Raw genomic sequence first — 20487 nt, 5'->3', positions numbered from 1 at the left:
AAGTAGTATCTCATTGTGGTTTTAATTTGCATTTCTCTAATGACTAATAGTGTTGGACATCTTTTCATGTGCTTTTTAGCCATTCATATATCTTTGGTGAAATTTCTATTCAAATATTGTGTCCGTTTTGAAATTGTTAGTTTTCTTATTATTGAGTTGTAACAATTCTTTATATATTCTGGATATAAGTTTTATGTTTTATTTTATTTTTTAATCAGAAATGTGATTTGGCCAGGCATAGTGGCTCACGCCCGTAATCCCAGTACTTTGGGAGGCTGAGGCCAGCGGATCACTTGACCCAGAAGTTTGAGACCAGCCTGGGCAACATGGCAAGACCCTGTCTCTCTGCAAAACGTTAGAAAATTAGCTGGGTGTAGTGGTATGTGCCTGTGGTCCCATCTACATGGGAGGCCAGAGCAAGAGGATTGCTTGAGCACAGGAGGCCAGGACTACAGTGAGCCATGTTTACATCAGTGCATTCCAGCCAGGGCAACAGAACAAGACTCTGTCTCAAAAAAAAAAAAAAAAAAAAAAAAAGTAAAATTTGTGCAAAAAGGCTTACTGGGATTTTGATAGGGATTTCATTGATTATATATCAGTTTGAGGAGAATCACCATCTTAATAATATTGGGTCTGCCAATTCATGAACATGGGATGTTTCTCCATTTATTTAAATCTTTTAAATTTTCTCTCAGCAATATTTTGTAGTTTTCAATGTATGTGTTGCTCTAATTTTGATAAATATATTCCTAAGTTTTTTATTCTTTTTAATGATATTATGAATCGATTTGGTTTCTTTTTTTTTTTTTTTTTTTGAGATGGAGTCTCGCTCTGTCACCCAGGCTGGAGTGCAGTGGCACGATCTCAGCTCACTGCAAGCTCTGCCTCCTGGGTTCACCCCATTCTCCTGCCTCAGCCTCCCGAGTAGCTGGGACTATAGGTGCCCGCCACCATGCCCAGCTAATTTTTTTTGTATTTTTAGTAGAGACTGGGTTTCACCATGTTAGCCAGGATGGTCTCGATCTCCTGACCTCATGATCTGCCCACCTCGGCCTCCCAAAGTGCTGGGATTACAGGCGTGAGCCACCGCACCCGGCCGATTTGGTTTCTTAATTTCATTTCTGGATTGTTCATTGCTAGTATATAGAAACACAATTGGTTTTGTTGTTTATCTTGTATCCTGTGACCTTGCTGAATTCATTTATTATTTCTAATATTTAAATAGATTTCAATTTTTTTATTATCGTTGATTCTTAGAAGTTCTTTACATATATATATTTTTATATGTTCCAAATATGTTTTCTAAGTCTTCTCTTTGCCTTTTTTTTTTTTTTTTTTTTTTTTTTTTTGAGACGAAGTCTAGCTGTGTCACCCAGGCTGGAGTGCAGTGGCATGATTTCGGCTCACTGCAGCCTCCGCCTCATGGGTTCAAGCGATTCTCCTGCCTCAGCCTCCCGAGTAGCTGGGATTGCAGGCTCCCACCACCATGCCCAGCTAATTTTTGTATTTTTAGTAGAGGCAGGGTTTCACTTTGTTGACCAGGCTGGTCTCGAACTCCTGACCTCATGATCCTCCCGCCTCGGCCTCCCAAAGTGCTGGGATTACAAGCATGAGCCACCATGCCCAGCCCACTTTGCCTTTTTTAAAAAGGGTTTTCTGTTTAGTTTCATCATGTTTGACAATATTTTCTTCTATGGCTTTCTGGTTTTGAATCTTGCTTTGAAAGACTCTCCTTCAGGAAAATTATAAAAATAAATTTTCTATATTTTCTTCTAGTTAATTCACAGTTTTGTTTCTGTTTAGAATATTAATACATTTGTGATATGCTTTTGTGACTAGTGTGAGGCTTTTTACTTCTTTTCCTAATTGATTTTCAATTTTCCCAACACCATTTATTAAAAAAGCCATTTTTTCTATTGATTTGAAATTCCATCTCTGTCATATCTTAGTTCTTGTATAAATGTGTCTTTCTAGGCTTTCTAGACCAGGGGTTGCAAACTATATCCTGTGGGCCAAATGTGGCCTGCTGTCTTTTATTTATTAATAAAGTTTTATTGGAACATAGCCATCCCCATTCATTTTGTATTGCTGTTGGCAGCTTTCATGTTGAAACAGCACAGTTGAGTAGTTGCAATAGATTTTATGGCTTATGAAGCCTAAAATATTTACTATCGGACCCTTTACAGGAAACATTTGTTGATTCCTGCTCTAGACTCTATTCTGTTTCATTAATATATTTACCTTTCTATCATTAATTGTGGCATTTGCTATAGGTTGTTGGTATGTGATTTTAATAACATTAAAGACATTTTCTTTTCTTTTCTTTTTGAGACAGAGCCTCACTCTGTCACCTGGGGCTGGAGTACAGTGGCATGATCACAGCTCTCTGCACCCTCGACCTCCTGGGCTCAGACAGTCCCCCTGCCTCAGCCTCTTGAGTAGCTAGCTGGGACTACAGGTGCATGCCATCACGCCCAGCTAATTTTAAAACTTTTTTTTTCTTTTTCTTTTTCATAGAGACAAGGTCTTTCCATGTTGCCCAGACTGGTCTTGAACTCTTGGGCTCAAGTGATCCTCCCAACTTGGCCTCCCAAAGTGTTGGGATTACAGGCGTGAGCCGCCATGCCTGGCCAAAATGTTCTTAAATTTCCAGCTTACTAGTTTTATTTTTCTCTCTTTTTAACAAGAAATGTATATTTTATATATTTCTGTCTTTTTAATAAGAAATGTATATAATGTATAGTTTAAATTCATTTTGGAGCTTACTGTGTCTCTCCTTTAATCCATGAATTTTGTGAATTATTTTAATCGAGGTTCTGAAATATGAGCCACCTTTTTATTCCTAGTTAAATCTCATTTTATTGTGTTACAGAATTCTTTGCTGAATCACATTTCTAACATTTATTTATAATACCTATATTTATTAGTGATTTTGCCTGTATTGTCTTTATTTGGGGGAGTAGGGTGCTATTGTAATCTGATTTGAGTATCAGGATTATGTTATCCTTGAAAACATAATCAGGGTTATGTTCTGAGGTCATGGAAAGCCCTCCATCTTTTATTATATTTAAATAACTTAATTCCTTGAATATTTAGTAGAAATTTTCCATATTTACCTGGGATTGGTATATGATCTTTGATTGCCTTTTCAATTTCTTCTGTAAGTATTGCTCTATTTAGGTTTTCAACGTTTTGTAATTTTTTGGTAATTTTTTTTGAGAAGTTACCCATTTATCTAGATTTTTAAATTTATTTCTAAAAGTTATAAGACAGCCAGGTGTGATGGTACACACCTATAGTCCCAGCTGCTTGGGCGTCTGAGGCAGGAGGATCATCTGAACCCAGGAATTTAAATCTAGCTTGGGCAATATAATGAGCCCCTGTCTGTAAAAATAAAAAAATATATATTTATTTAAAAATGTTTTAGTTATAAAGACAATTCTCTCTATCTTTAAAATCTCTATATCTGTTTTTATATCTCTTTTCTTATCCCTAAATGTTAGTTTTGTCTAATCAGACTTGCTAGTGATTTGTTATTTTATTTATTTCAAAGAGCCGTTTTTTGGTTTTATTGACTGTTTTTCTTTTTAGTTTATTTTCTTTAACTCTTTAACTCTATTCCATTTTTTTCAACTTTTGTTCCTAACCTTTTTTTTTAGAGACAGGATCTCATTCTGTCACCCAGGCTAGAGGGTGGTGACACAATCATAACTTACTGCAGCCTTGAACTCTTTGGTTCAAGCTATACTCCCACCTCAGCCTTCTGAGTAGCTAGGACTAAGGCACATGCAGCCATGCCTGTCTAAATTTTTAAGTTTTTTGTTGAGACAGGATCTTGCCATGTTGTCCAGGCTGGTCTTGAACTCCTGGCCTCAAGCAGTCCTCCTACCTCAGTCTCCCAAGGTGCTGGGATTACCCGCTTGAGCCATCACGCCCAGCGTCTTTTAAACTTCTAGTAGTTTGAATGCTTTTTCTAACTTCTAATAATTTGAATGCTCATTAGTTCATTTTTTTCAGTGTTATTTTCCTGTGATTATATCTTTGGCCATATCCCATAGGGTTTGATACATACTGCTTTTATTGTCATTGATTTCTATTTTCTCTTTAAAAGTAGTTTGCTACAATTTTTTAAAGATCTCCAAGTGGAAAGTTTTGTTATTATTGCCAATATCTAGTTTTATTATATTGTGGTCAGGAAATGTGGTCTATAAAGATGTGCTTGTGCCTATTTCACAGTCAATTTTTGTGATTCCAGAGGTGCTCATTAAGACCATGAGTTCTTCACTGTGTACAAGGTTCTTTATCTATTAAATCAATGCTTTATGTATTTATTATTATTGATTTTAGAGATGTGTTCTTGCTATGTTGCTCAGGCTGGATAACTCCCAGGCTCAAGTACTCTTCCCACCTCAGCCTCCTGAGTAGCTGGGAGTACAGACATGTGCCATTGCACCTGGCTCTCTTAAATGAATGTTCGAAACTTTTTTATTTTGTGAGTCTAGGTCTTATCAACTTTTGAGTGACATGCTCAAGTCTCCCACTGTGATTGTGGATCTGTGTTTTGTTTCTTGTATACCTAATTTTCAACTTGTGTACATCGTTTTGTTTTAGATTTATCTTTTGTAAATTGGGCTGGTAGCCAATATGAACTGGATAGCATACTGGCTGATGTCCATTCTCAACAGTTTAAGCCTATGCCACATTAGTTTTAGATAGTTTTAATATTATCCTTGATTTTCATAGCTTATACTTAGATTTGGGGTTCTTGTATTTTGTTTCCCCTGCATTCCTGCCCCCACTACCAACCCTGACCAGATTTTGTCTTATAATAGGGCAGTTTTATTCTGCCCTTGTGTTTTGTATTTTGTTTCCCCTGCGTTCCTGCCCCCACCACTAACCCTGATCAGATTTTGTCTTATAATAGGGCAGTTTTATTCTGCCCTTGTATTTTGTGTTTTCCATCCACTCTCCTTTGTTACCTTTCCTCCCTTTTCTTGCCTATGCCAGATTTTTTTAAGTTGTGATGAGGGAAAACATTTGTATATGTATATGTATATGTGTGTTCGTGTACGTGCATGTTTATACATCTGTGTGTGTGTGTGTGTGTGTGTGTATATATATATATGTTTATATAATTTTTATTTCCTGTTCTGTGAACTGTCAGTTTATATCTTTTTATCTGTGTCTATTGTGTGAGTAGTCATTATCTGGATTTTTAGGAAAATTTGACCTTTTTTTCTGCAACGTGTACTAAACTTTTTAAGTTTGTCTTTTTTTCTTTTGACATTGTTTATGGTGGGGTTTTTCTGTTTTTTTTTTGTTTTTTGTTTTTTGTTCTTGGTTTTTTTTTTTGAGACGGAGTCTCGCTCTGTCACCCAGGCTGGACTACAGCCATGTGATCTCGGCTCACTGCAACCTCCACCTCCCAGGTTCAAGTGATTCTCTTGCCTCAGACTCCCAAGTAGCTGGGATTACAGACACCTACCACCACGCCCAGCTAATTTTTTGTATTTTTAGTAGAGACGGGGTTTCACCATGTTGGCCAGGCTGGTCTTGAACTCCTGACAGGTGATCTGCCCGACTCGGCCTCCCAAACTGCTGAGATTGGGCATGAGCTGCTGCGCCTGGCCCCTGGCCTGTTTTTTTTTTTTTTTTAAACTATCTTATTAACTGCTTTCTATATACTATACTTTGCTTTTTTTTCCTATTTCTTTACTTTTTCCCTATTTATTATTTTTCTTTGTTTCCCTCTAGTGATTTGAGAATTATATGTGCTAATTTTGTGCATACCTTAGTTGCTTGGAAATTAGCACACATTTACAATGAAAATATCCTGTCATCCTTGGGAATAAATTACTGTCTTTTTTTTTAACATTCTTTTGCCTACCTCCTTTTTCTGTATGTTCCGTATATTTTTGAATCTTATTCCAGGTTATGTTAAATATTAAAAATTAACTTTGTAGTAAGTTTTTCTTAGTGGTTATTTAGCTCTCATAACCACAGATTTGAACATCAGTTTAGATGTAACCATAAATTACTACCATTTCTCTTATTCAAAGTATTATTTCTTTATTATTTATTTATGTATTTATTTTTGTTTTGAGATAGAGTCTCGCTCTGTCTCCCAGGCTGGAGTGCAGTGGCACGATCTCGGCTCACTGCAAGCTCTGCCTCCCGGGTTCATGCCATTCTCCCACCTCAGCCTCCCGAGTAGCTGGGACTACAGGCGCCCACCACCACACCTGGCTAATTTTTTGTATTTTTGTTAGTAGAGACAGGCTTTCACCGTGTTAGCTAGAATGGTCTCAATCTCCTGACTTCATGTCCCACCCGCCTCAGCCTCCCAAAATGCTGGGATTACAGGCGTGAGTCACCGCGCCAGGCCTATTCAAAGTATTCTTAGATTTATTTTTCTTTTTCCTAGATAACATCCTAGAATTATTTTCCCCAAAACAATTATGTAGCTAAACTTTGAAGTTTTATATGTCCTGAAATGTTATAAATTTTGCCCTTACACTTGAATAATAATTTTGTAGGAAATAGATTTCTACAAAAGTCATTTTGCTCAAAACTTCAAAACATCCATGAAACTTAGTGCCAGTTTCTAAAGTTAAAAAGCTATGTAGGACATTGCTATGATATTATGGTGAAAATTTTAAAAGTTACAAAGCAGCATTTTTAGTATGCCTCATTTATCCATATGTGTTTATCCATAGACAGAGGTGTCTTAAGGGATATTTACCAAAATATTTTCAATAGTGATTGTTCTGGTTATCTAGTGCCATACAGTAAACTGCCCCAAAATTTAATGATGCAGAATAATAACCATTTGATTATGTTCATGGATTCTGTGGGTCAGGAATTCAAATAGGCCACAGGAGGGATGGCTGGGCCCTCAGCTGAGAAGGCTTGAAGGGGTGACTTCTATGTCTGATGCCTCAACTGCGATGGCTGAAGGACAGACTCAGCTGGTTCTGTCACCCTACAAACCTGCATATGGCCACCCAGATGGTAGTTTTATGGGAGTTGAACTTCTTACATGGTGGTTCAGGATTCCAAGAGTGAGTGTTCTAGTTAAGCTGTTTAGGCCTTCTGTGACCCAGCCTCAGAAGTCACATAGTGTGCTTTCACCATACCCTATTAATCAAAGCAGTCACAAACCAGCCCAGAATCAAGGGAAGGGAACATAGACCCAACTTCCTGATGGGAAGATTGTCAGAGGATTTGTAGCTATGTTTTAACACCAACAGTTGGCAAGTTGTCACTGATAAGAGTGTTGGCTAAATGATGACAGGAATTATTTTTAATCTCTTCTGCTCACTACTGAGCCCCAGAAGAGTGCCTGGTACATAGTAGTGTTTGATAAGTATGTATTGTACGAATGAGATTTGGGGTTTCTGCTCTCCTAATGCCTTTCTGTACTATATGAACTTTTCACAGTAAGCACATTTTATCTTTATAAATAGAAATAAAATGCAAATAAAGGGTATATATTATCTGAATGTTTTAATTTTTTCTATGATATCCTAGATATTTAAATGATTTTTATGAGTTGGAGCTACAGCATGGCTCTGGTGTTGTGGGTTGGAGCATTCCAGTGACTAAAGGGGTTATGCCTTCTCCAAGAGAATCCCACACAGCTGTTATATATTGCAAAAAAGATTCTGGAAGTCCTAAAATGTATGTTTTTGGTGGAATGTGTGGTGCTCGCCTTGATGACCTATGGCAGCTTGACTTAGGTAAGTTTAACTTGCTTCAGGCTCAGGAATAGGGCAAATTAAAAAATGCTTTGAAAAATATTATTGATTGCAGTATTTATTGAGTTGTACTTAGATTTGTAACCAGCACTTGTAGCCCCATTGACAGCTTATGTGTGATATGAATGATTGCTGATAAATCAGATTGAAAAAATGAATGTTTGGTTTATGATAGTAACTCTCTTGTGCGTTCTGTAAATTGGGTTACCGTATGTCCTGGTTTACCTGGGATAATTCTGGTTTATGCTTATTGTCTTGTGTAATTATCAATAGTACAATACTCCTTTTCACTCTGAAAAATGTCCTGTTGGGGATGATAACTTTATATGGTTACCCTATCTACAAGAAATGTAGCATTAACAATGTTACTCGTGGTCAGTAAAAAACCCTTAGATAGTTCTCTCTAAAGGGATCCTAGGAATGAATGATTGAAGGGTAGTGTGCCTCTCACCTTTGACTATCTTCTGTCCAGTGTACTTATTTAAAATGGTAAAATCTCTAATATTGTTCTTAATTCACAATTGGTGGCACCCTAAGCACACTTATTTATTACAAATACAGTCATCCCTTGGTATCTGTGGAGGATTTATTCAGGACCTCCCCTGATACCAAAATCTATGGATGCTCAAGTCCCTGATATAAAATGGTGTAGTATTTGCATATTCTCCCATATACTTTAAATCATCTCCATTTGAGATTACTTGTAACACCTAATACAATGTAAATACTATATAAATGGTTGTTATACTATATTGTTTAGGGAATAATGACAAAAAGAAAACATGTTCAGTGCAGCCGAAGTTTTTTTGTGAATATTTTCAATCTGTGGTTAGTCGAATCCATGGATGCAGGACCCATGGATACAGAGGGCTAAGTGTACTAACATTGAGTGTAAATAAATTTCTGATTGGCAGTTTATGTAAGCTGGAAATGTTTAAGATAATGTTCAAATAACTGTTTTAAAATACTTTGTTTCATTTTGGTAAGTCCTTGTTTTATTTTTTAAAATTATGCAAGTTGAGGTAATTTACTGTTGTTAGATCAAGTTGCTAATATAATTATTTTTACTTTTAGAAACTATGTCATGGTCAAAACCAGAAACTAAAGGGACAGTGCCACTTCCACGAAGCCTTCATACAGCCAGTGTTATAGGAAACAAGTATGGTGGTTTTTTGTATTTTGCTTCTGTTTTTTTTTAAAAAAACAACTTAAGAAGCACACAAAGAAAGTAATGCTAGTAGTTTCTTGGAAATAGATTATGAAACTTAACAAAGTTTGATTGTGCTTACTGAAGCTAAAATAATTTGTCTGTAGAAGCTAAAATACTTAATGTGCCATTTTCTTATGCTCTCTCTTTTACTTCTTTGCATTCCTTATAATGCCTTGCCCAGAGTAGGCTTTATGTAAGTGTTAACTTGGGTGTTGCCAAACTAATTACCTAACTCATTGTTTCCTTTTTCATATTTTTGGTAGTGCTTCATTTGTACTGAGGTACATGCTCTTAATGATTATGCTTTAGATGGCAATATAGAGTTGATGATTAGAATACAAACTCTGTAACCAGATGGCCTAAATTCAAGACTCAGCTTTGGCACTTGTCCTGTATTGCCTGGGGCAAGAAAATTTAATCTGTTTGTACCTCACTTTCCTTAAGTATACAATGTGGATTAAAGTAAAACTTACTTGACAAGGCTGTAATGAAGACTAAATGGATTAATACATATGAAATGCTTAGAACAGTTTCTGGTATGAAGTGAGCCCTCCATAAATGTTGACTGTTACTACCATCAACAAATTTCCTTATTCATGCAACATTGTGCCACAATTAGGAGTACTGTTTAATTAGAATTTAATGAAATATTTACTATTGCAGTAATATTAAACATTAAATGTAATAGTTTAGGAAATGACTGTTGTAATTTAGAACCTAGTTTTGTTTGTTTTTTTTTTTAATAAACTCAAAACCAAACAGGATGGTCTTTACATTTAAACAAAATCTTATACATTTTTTTAACTGAAGAGCCATTTTATAAAATGAAATTTTCCATTGAAACCTCAACATATAAAATGGATTTTAAAAAACAGAGCTCTGGCCAGGCATGGTGGCTCATGCCTATAATCCCAGCACTTTGGGAGGCCAAGGTGGAAGGATGGCCTAAGCCCAGGAGGTTGAGTTTGCAGTAGACCGTTATCATGCCACTGTACTCTAGCCTGGGCAACAGAACAAGATCCTGTCTCAAAAAAAAAAAAAAAAAAATCTGTGGTTGGCATAAAAAAAAATAGATCTGGTTGACATCAGGTCACATGGGCCCTGATTTCTGCCTAATGAGCCTTTCTCTTCCAGCAGCCATCAGGCTTGTCTTAAGAACTCCTAGGGCCCTAAAGGAACACAGTTTAAAGTTTTTTGTTTAAGTGGTATCAGTGACCAAAGTTACATGAAATTTAATCCTCTTCAGTTACTATATGCATACAATTTTAAATTTGACTTTGGATGTCATAGATCAATTGAGTATCTCTCTGACTGAGGTACCCTTAGTATATTATAGGCAATATTGATTTTTAAATATATTATAATTGAAATATTCTTCACTTTAAGTAACTTGCCAGAGAGAAATAATTGTGATTCTGTATTGCTTCATAAAATTTTAAACTCTTGAAAAAAGACCACTTTATTCATCTTCTTATTCCCATTACCTTGGCAATGGTAAGTGAATGAATAGTTCTGAAGCTCTGAGTCAACTGATAGGAAATTTTTCTATTCTTAGCACTTCAAATCCAAGAAGTAAAATGAAATAAGCTACTTTATGTTTTTGTTTTGTTGTTGCACAGGATGTACATTTTTGGTGGATGGGTCCCACATAAGGGGGAAAATACTGAGACTTCACCTCATGATTGTGAATGGAGATGTACCAGTTCATTTTCTTACCTAAATCTGGGTAAGTCTTTTAAAAGTTACTCATTGAATTAATCTTTATTAATAAGATAATTTTTGTAATTTTGTTAAGAACAAAAGATTAGTCATGGATATTTCTATCTTTTCAGATACAACAGAGTGGACCACCCTAGTATCAGATTCTCAGGAAGATAAAAAAAATTCAAGACCAAGACCAAGAGCTGGCCACTGCGCTGTTGCAATTGGCACTCGATTGTATTTTTGGAGTGGAAGAGATGGCTACAAAAAAGCACTGAATAGTCAAGTTTGCTGCAAGGATCTTTGGTATCTTGATACTGGTAGGTAAGAATATTTAACAAATAAACTTTTTCCTTTAGGTAAGCACTCTAATGTCTGCCTTTTGAGACTTACTGTAAATGCTGCTACCTGTGTTTCCCATTATTAAGTATGAATGGAAGAAACAATATGTGTAGTTATTCTCCACTCCTGAGAAATATATAATTATCCTCTCCTTGAGTGTAGGCTGGATTTAAAGACTCCTTTGCAAAGAATAGAATATGGAAAGGGAAAATAGTAGCTTTACATAAACCTGGCAAGCAGGAGAAACCTGGCAAGCACTACCTTAATCAAGTGATTAAGGTTAATATCACTAGTGATAAGTTAGTATCATTTACTCCCTAATATCATGTGATAAGTGAAAGTACCTCGGTGGTATTCCCAAATCCATAACCTCAGTCTAACTATGAGAAAATATCAACAAGCCCAAATTGAGGGACATTCTAGATCTTCTACAAAGAATATGTGAGCAGTACTATTCAGAAGTTTCAAAGTGAAAGAAAACAAGGAAAGACTAAGAAATAATAATAAAGTGGAGGAGACGAAGGAGATATTACAACTGAATGTGATGTTGTGTTCCGGATTGGATCCTGGAACAAAAACAGACATTAATTGAAAAACTGGTGAAATCTGAGTTGTCTATAGTTGAGTTAATATTATTACACCAATAATTTCTTAGTTATAACAAATGTGGTAATATTAGGGGAAGCTGGAGAAAAGGTAATATTAGGGAAGCTGGAGAAAAAAGCTGGGGTCAGGGGATTATGGCAATGCGGTACTATCTTTGCAACTTTTCTGTGAATCTGAAATTATTTTAAAATAAAAGATTTTTAAAAAATATATTAGAGGCTGGGTGCAGTGGCTCACACCTGTAATCCTAGCACTTTGGGAAGCTGAGGCAGGAGGATTGCTTGGGGCCATGAGTTCAAGACAAGCCTGGGCAACATAGTGAGACCCTCATCTCTACCAAACAAAAAATTAGCCAGGTACAGTGTCTCACGCCTATAGTCCCAGCTTCTCGGGAGGCTGAGGCAAGAGGATCATTTGAGCCCAGGAGTCTGAGTCTACCTACAGCGAGCTCTGATTGCTCCACTGCACTCCAGCCTGGGTATCAGAGCAAGATCCCGTCTCTAAAGGCGAAAAAATTATTAAAGCACCAAAATTTTTAAAAATGTGTACCTCACATCGATTTTTAATAAATACTGATTGACAGCTGCGTAGCAGGAATTGTTCTAAATGCTGAGAATATAGCAGCGAACAAGACTGATAGTGCCCCTGCTCTCACAAAGAACTTACATTCTGAGGGGGTACAACAGCAAGGAGATAATAAGCAATAGTGAAACGGGTTAACAAAATAAGTTCAGTTTCTGTTAATCATGTGAATACATGAGATAGCGGTGTTAGGTATTGGGCATGAGAGTGGTGGCTGCTTCAGGGTGGGTAGTCAAAAAAGGCTTCTGTGATGAGATGACATGGGATGTGATTCGAATGGTGAGAAGGAGCTACCCACATAAAAAGGCCAGAGAAACCACTGCAGGAAGAGGAAACAGCACATACAAGCAGTGTGAGATGAGAATACTTGGCATGTTTGGCCACAGATTTGAGCTGGGTAAACAAAGAGGAAAGTGTAGGAATGGAGGTTAGAGAGATGACCACAGGACATAGGGCCTTGAATGTGGTGGTAGAATTTCTAAGTTATTTTTAAAGTACAGTGGGAAGTCTTGTGTAAGTTTGAAGGAGAGATGTGACACATTCTGATACACATTTTGGAATGGTCACTGGCAGTTGTATGGAAAATGAATTGTAGGTGCGCACTGCAAGACAAGTTAGAAATCTCTTGCAGTAGTCAAAAAAGTGTTTTAAACTATAGTGGTGACAATGGAGGAGGGGAGGACTTGATAAATTCAGGATATATTTTGGAGTTCTTGTTGACAGAACTGGTTGATAATTTGTATAGCAAGTGACAGAAAGGGAAGAATGGAGGATGAAGTTTTTAGCTTGAATTTTACTGAGATAGGGAAGATTGAGAGAAAGCAGCATTGTGGAGAAAATCAAGAATTCCATTTAGACCATGCTAAGTTTGAAATAAGATCAAGCAGGCATTTGAATCAATAGATGAATCCAGTGGCCATTAGAGAAATTAGATCTGGAGATGTAATATGTGATATTATATGAGAAAAACAGATTATAAAACATATAATGACTCCAGTGTTTTCAAAATTATAAATAGAAAACTTGGAAGGACACACACCAAAGCATTATCTGAGAGCTGAGATTATACATTTTCTTCAAAGCTTTTCTGTCATTACTTGTCTGTATTTTCTACAGTAGCATGTATTGTTTTTGTAGTGTAAAAAGTTTAATTTTAAAATTAACATAGTTGAAAAAATAATGAAACAAGAGAGTAAATGCTTTCTGTGGAAGAAGCATATACTAGCAAGCAAGAAAAAGATATAGAAAATTCAACTTACTGATTCATCTTTGAAATTGGAAATTATTAACTAAAGTCTAAGGATAAGTTTCAGTCTCTGAAATTGGATGAAAAAAATGTGTATGACTGAATTTTTCTCTGTAGGGATTATATCACTTTGCACAGATTCTCTATGGGATCTGTGACTTAAAAAGATAAAAAAAAAATTGGATTTGAATGGCCTGTTTTTCTATAAACCTTTTCATAATGAGCTTTAGATATCAGTATTCTTCTAAAAGCAATCATGGCCACGATCATAAGGGCAAAATATAGATTTTGCTTTTCCTTTTGATAAGTTAGCGTCAGTTTTGATGGAAGAGGGAGCTCATCTTGTTTTTTTTTTTACTTTTTCTTCACTTTTAGTTAAACTTTGTGCATTTGATAGCATGTAAAATGGTAATAGAATTCCATGAGACTTTCTATGAAAAATCACAGTTCTTTGCTCGCACCTTTCCTCATTTTACTTGCTTTACAAGCATTTATTTGTTCTTAACTCTGTTAAATGATTCTTTACTTCCATATCTCTATATCACATGCATATATTGTTACTTTGATGTATTTTTTTTTTTTCATTTAGGCAATAATGTGCTCACTTTCTGCTGTGGAAGTTAAGGATTTATCTCTTACTCCCACCATGTCTTTTTTTTTTTTGAGATGGAGTCTCACTCTGCCGCCCAGGCTGGAGTGCAGTGATGTGATCTTGGCTCACTGCAACCTCCACCTCCCAGATTCAAGTGATTCTCTTGCCTCAGCCTTCCGAGTACCTGGAATTACAGGCGCCAGCCACCACGCCTGGCTAATTTTCGTATTTTTAGTAGAGACGGGGTTTCACCATGTTGGCCAGGCTGGTCTGGAACTCCTGACCTCAGGTGATCCACCTGCCTCGGCCTCCCAAAGTGCAGGGATTACAGGCGTGAACCACCATGCCCAGCTGGTAGTACAAGTCTTGATAAGGGAGTATTAACTTCAGAGAAGTTATGCTTTTATAAAATATCATGTCCAAGTTATCTTTGCTAACATTAACAGAATTGCTAAAATGTATGCTGTTGGCTGAAAATTGGCTCATAAAATTAAAGAATATTAGAACTTCTAAGAAAGATAAAATAATGTAGCTTTAATACTTGGCTCCCCTTGCCTCTCCCCAGCCTCCCCCCAAAAACCTTCTAGGATTCCCAGCTTCCCCCAAAAAAACTCCTTCTAGGATTAAACACATTTCCAAATCTGAAGACTCAAATAGTTTGGTAGTTTCGTAGTGGATTGTTTTGTTTATAGATATATTTGTCTAAGAAAATAAATAAATAAATAAATAAATAAGTAGAATAAGAACCCCAAACTATTTTTTATCTGGCCTACTATAGCTGTGTTTATCTGAGTAAACTTTCCCTGTCTTGGTAAGCAGATGAAGTGTTCATTGCTGATGTTTTCAAAGCTCTGGTCCACACAAACTATATCAGCAAACCATTTATACACTGGAAACTTAAATGTATAATATCATTATTGTTCTGTAGAGAAACCACCAGCACCATCTCAAGTACAGCTGATCAAAGCCACTACCAACTCCTTTCATGTCAAGTGGGATGAAGTGTCTACAGTTGAGGGCTATCTTTTGCAGTTGAGTACGGACTTGCCATACCAAGCTGCATCATCAGATTCTTCAGCAGCACCAAATATGCAAGGTAACATAATTTTCATGCTTAAAGTATGTGTGCTCACATGCTTTTAAAAATATATATTGCAGACGGCCGGGCGCGGTGGCTCAAGCCTGTAATCCCAGCACTTTGGGAGGCCGAGGCGGGCAGATCACGAGGTCAGGAGATCGAGACCATCCTGGCTAACACGGTGAAACCCCGTCTCTACTAAAAAATACAAAAAAATTAGCCGGGCATGTTGGCGGGCGCCTGTGGTCCCAGCTACTCGGGAGGCTGAGGCAGGAGAATGGCGTGAACCCGGGAGGCGGAGCTTGCAGTGAGCCGAGATGCGCCACTGCACTCCAGCCTGGGGGACAGAGCAAGACTCCGTCTCAAAAAAAAAAAAAAAAAAAATATATATATATTGCAGACGAGGCATGGTGGCTCACGCCTGTAATCCCAGCGCTTTGGGAGGCTGAGGCAGGTGGATCACCTGAGGTCAGGAGTTTGAGACCAACCTGGTCAACATGGTAAAACCCCATCTCTACTAAAAATACAAAAATTAGCGGGTATGGTGGTGCATACCTGTAATCCCAGCTACTCGGGAGGCTGAAGCAAAAGTATCACTTGAACCCAGGTAGTGGAGGTTGCGGTGAGCTGAGATCATGCCACTGCACTCCAGCCTGGGCAACAAGCGAGACTCTGTCTTAAAAAAAAAAATTCACACACACACGCATGCACGCACACATATACTGCAGTACGTGTGTGTGTGCGTGTGTGTGTGTGTATATATATATATACACTGCAGAAAAGTCTGTGATTAGGTTTGGTTTAAGAAATTTTATGACATTAGGTCCATGCCTGATAATTCTAATACATTGTATTTCAGTTCTAAAATTTGGCTGTCTTACCATTATGATGTAGTAGAACACATAGACACGTAGGATAGATTGTGTTTTCTGCAGTTCATTTTTATGTACTTTCCTAAATTGACATATTACTTTGACTTCAGCAGATGGCTTTAATTTGCTTTCATAAATATCTTAGCTTTTTTCAAAAGTATTTTTAACTAAATAGGCCTTGGAAGTAAAAGCAAACACAAATTTTGCACATTTTTCCAGAGAGGATTTCAGTCAACTTAAGCAAACTATTAAGAAAACATATAACCTTTGGTAAAGATACTACTTTTTAAACTTTAATATGTAACTTTAAAAATATTTAATTATATTTTATTGAAGCTAATTAAGAGCATATTAGTCTGAACCTTTCTCATTCCTGCAGGAGTCAGGATGGACCCTCACAGACAAGGCAGTAATAACATCGTTCCTAACAGTGTAAGTAAAAAAGTGTATGAAGGTAATTGGATGTTTATGGTTATAGTCTCAATTTTTATTCAGATATTTAGCATACTACCACTCTAGAAGAGGGGTCCTTAATCCTGCCTGCACTTGAGAGTTATCTCTGAGGTAAACAAACAAACAAACAAACACAGATTCCCAAGCTCTTCCTCAAATCTAGTGAAGCAGAATCTTTAGGAAAATGCCCAGGCAGCTCTGTTTTTAAAGAAAGCTTCACAGATCACTGTGACAGAAGCCTGAATTGAAAACCCCAGGCCAAGAGAAGCCTAGCTGCATTACACAGAGCATCAGACTAATTCAATGTAATGTGTGCTTATGTATTTATTATTTTGCCGTTTCTAAATGTCACACAGACATCTAAAGATGTACTTTAAAAATATGTATAAAATATTTTCTTTACTATGTATTTTGTTTACTGAAAAATATCAGTTACTAAATTGAACACTTGTGAGGTTATTTCTTTTTTATGAAGTGCATCACAGTAGGTCTTGGTAGAGACTAATGAATATGCTTACTAAGATTCATTATTTTTATTTGGTAAACTGCCATCTACCTCAGTAGACTGTTTTCGAGGAAAATGATGTAGGTATTGGCTCATATGTTCTGAGTATGACTGAAGACCAGTAAAGGCATAAGTCCGGAAGTATATCATATCATAGTATGTCAGGAAGGCGTTATTACAAGTAAAGCTCATACAGTTTGTAAGTAGCCTGTCATATTAGATGTAATATTTCTATTATATATATTCCTATGTTATATGTTGATTATATACTATATATGTGTGTGTGTTTGTGTATCACAAATTTAGATGACACTGTAAAGCTTATGATGAAGAGCAGTAGTTTCCTACCCTGTCCCTACTTGCTCTTGATTTCTGTTCCCTAGAAGCAACTACTTTAAACTATTGTAGCTTTCTTTTAGTATCTAACTATGTACAGTTGTCCTTCTGTACCTGCAGGGCTTTGGTTTTAGGACCCACCCTCCACAGTCCCCTAGATATTCAAGTCTCGCAGTTGGCCCTGTGGAACCTGCAAATGCGAAACTCGGCCCTCTGTATCCACAGTTTTTGCATCCTGCGAATACTGTATTTTCCATATGTGGTTGAGGATGTGGAACCCACAGATATGAAGGACCAACTGTATTTATTAAAAATAATGCACGGCCAGGCGCGGTGGCTCACACCTCTAATCCCAGCACTTTGGGAGGCCAAGGCAGGCGGATCACGAGGTCAGGAGATCGAGACCATCCTGACTAATATGGTGAAATCCCGTCTCTCCTAAAAAAAAATACAAAAAATTAGCCGGGCATGGTGGGGGGTGCCTGTAGTCCCAGCTACTTGGGAGGCTAAGGCAGGAGAATGGTGTGAACCCAGGAGGCGGAGCTTGTAGTGAGCCGAGATTGTGCCACTGCACTCCAGCCTGGGTGACCGAGCAAGACTCCGTCTCAAAAAATGAATAAATAATCACACAGAAATGGACCCTTACAGTTCAAACTCATGTTGTTGAAGGGTCTACTTTTAGATCAATTGTCTTCAATAATGAAAGATGACAATTTAATGATCTCTTACAATTCTGCCTCATCCCCTCCTTTCCTGTTCCCACATCCTTCACATATGTTTAGTAGAATTATGACGATGTTTACACTATGATGGTGAAATAGTTGCAGGTGAGCCATGTAGTGTGCTATCATAATTACTCCTTTTTCATGCAACTTTGTTTTTCCTGGCATTAACTGTCTCACTTTTAAAACTTGTTTAGTTTTCTTCTTGTCTATCATTAATTCATGCTCAAATTTTCTAAAAAATTATAAAACTTAAGATATTTGGACATAAAGGCAGTTTCTTTTTTCTCCGCTTGGAGCCATTCCTCCTGGAGCCCCCTGTCCTTATGTACTGGTTCTTCTCTAGGCCTGCTGCATAGCTGTCACCTTAGAACTAACTTCTCTCTGTTTCATAATAGGAATTTATCTCTTTCCTGTGTTACAGCCCATATTTCTTGACCTTATTTCTTCCTCTTTGTGTTTTCCTTTTTTTCGTTGCAACTCCCTGAGAAGTGGGCTTATGAAAGGTAAATTTTTTGAGATCTTCGATATCTGAAAATGTCTTTAGCCTATTTAACTGATAGTTTGGCTGGCTTATAGAATCCTATATTGGAAGTTTTTCCCTCAGAAATTTATAGGCATTTTTTTTAGTGTCTTTTAGCATTCGGTATTGGTATTGAAAAGTGTGATGCCATTTGGATTCCTGATCCTTTATATATGACCTAATGTTTTATCTTTTTATCCCCAGTATTCTGAAATTTCAACAGTGGTGTGCCTTGAGTGCATGTCTTCATTTGGTGTGCCTCACCCAGTGGACCCCATTGTTCTGGAAACTCATGACCTTCATTACTGATGATTTCTTCCCTCAATTTCTTCTCATTTTTTTTTTTATAAACTAGTCCTCTGATTTTGCTTTTTATCTTCTATTTTCTCTGTGTATTCCAATTTTTACATTTTAAATGTATCCAACCACATTTTTAATTTCTAAAAGCCTCATTTTATTCTTTATTTCTGTTATAGCACCCTATTCTTGTTTCATAAATGTAATATCTTTCCTTCTCTCTTGAAGAATTATACTTTAAAAATTTTTGGAGTTTTAGTCTGCTCTTTGTTACATTTGTTTTTTTCAAGCTCCTTTTTATTTTTTAATGTGTTTTAACCTTGGACTTCCACATTAGAGGTTGTCATCAATTGTCTGGTGATGCTTGGCTGTCCCTTTTTGTTTAAAGTGAGGCTTTAAAAAAGCTTGGAAGGCCTATGCATGTGGGTGTGGCTTGTTGCTTAGTAAACCTTAACAAGGGTAAGTGAGCGGGGACCAACAAATGTCAGTATCGGTGGGTCTTTTTTCTTAGACCAGTTAGTTTCCCCTAAGAATTCTCCAACCTCTTGCTTAGGGGTTATGAGCCTGGCTGTCAGAATTCTGGGAGCTTAGTAAGGGTATTGGAGGGAAGGTATCTTTCTGTTCAGCATTTAGACTTTCATTTAATTCCTATTTTCAGTATGGGCGCCTCTCTCCATACTTGTATCATCCTCATACTTGTATCACTTGAGGGATACCATAGCGTAGTCTAGAGACTCACGTTTCAACCTTTCTACCTATTTCCCATCTTCAGCTAAAATGGAGGAGAGGAATTTCTCTGGCTTGGTATGCTGGGAGAGCAGAACTAGGGCTACAGCCCTTCTTAAACAGGATTCTGTGTGACAAGCCTCCAGTGTTTTCTTGTACTCTGCACCTCTGCCACCACTGACTGCCCTGGGCCCTGGGGCACAAACGGGCCACATCTTAGTGACTTTCCACTTAGGAGAAGGCTCTTAACTCCAGCTTTTCTGTTTTACATCTTATCTACTATTCTCTCTTCTGCCATTCTCTTTTTTGTTAAAAGGTTATAGCTTCATACTTTCAAAAATTCCTTTTTTGTCATTTGAATTGGGTTTTGGAGAAATCTCCTGAAGAGCAAATGTGTTTAATCTATCATGTTTAATGAAAATTCTCAAGATTTATTTATACTTATTTTATAAAATTCCAGTTAGACTGAGTGTCTGATTTTAAGCAAAAAGCACATTTGAGATGTAAGGATTTTGGAATGAAATAAACCAAATTCAAATTCTAGCTGTTACTTACTGGCTCCTGACTGTAGGTGTATTACTTAAGTTCTGTGAGTATCATTTTCTTCATCTATAAAAAAATGGTCAAGTTATCTTACTAATAGGATTCTTGTGAAGATTAAGTAAGATACAGAGTTTATGGATATATGTAGTACACTGCCTGCCATAATGCCTGGCATAGTTGTGGCTATCATCATCATCATCACTTATAAACAGTAGCACCACCAATTAAGGGCAAGCACAGGGCATATTATAGACAAGTATCCTCAGAGTCATGAGAAATTATGAGCCGACAATAAAAATAGAGACAGAACAGTAACAAAAAACAGGTAATTAGAAAGAACAACAATATTAGGGTATTTGAATGAAGCCAGGTCACTTTTATGGTTGACCTATAGGT

At 37.0% G+C, this 20487-nt stretch overlaps 1 protein-coding gene across 3 annotated transcripts in view; it reads left to right on the top strand.

Moving 5' to 3' along the window:
• Positions 1-20487, top strand: part of HCFC2 (host cell factor C2) — a 39018-nt gene that overhangs the window by 7275 nt on the left and 11256 nt on the right. For all 3 annotated transcript variants that reach the window (XM_032168847.2, XM_058425630.1, XM_058425631.1), the window contains exons 4-9: positions 7531-7739; positions 8832-8916; positions 10587-10693; positions 10800-10988; positions 14965-15132; positions 16366-16418. In XM_032168847.2, the coding sequence (XP_032024738.1) occupies positions 7531-7739; positions 8832-8916; positions 10587-10693; positions 10800-10988; positions 14965-15132; positions 16366-16418 (811 nt within the window). The remainder of the gene's footprint in view (positions 1-7530; positions 7740-8831; positions 8917-10586; positions 10694-10799; positions 10989-14964; positions 15133-16365; positions 16419-20487) is intronic.

This window comes from Hylobates moloch, unplaced genomic scaffold, assembly GCF_009828535.3.
Source record: "Hylobates moloch isolate HMO894 unplaced genomic scaffold, HMol_V3 SCAFFOLD_12, whole genome shotgun sequence".
In the NCBI taxonomy this organism is placed as follows: domain Eukaryota; kingdom Metazoa; phylum Chordata; class Mammalia; order Primates; family Hylobatidae; genus Hylobates; species Hylobates moloch.
This window is presented reverse-complemented; position numbering and strand designations above follow the sequence as displayed.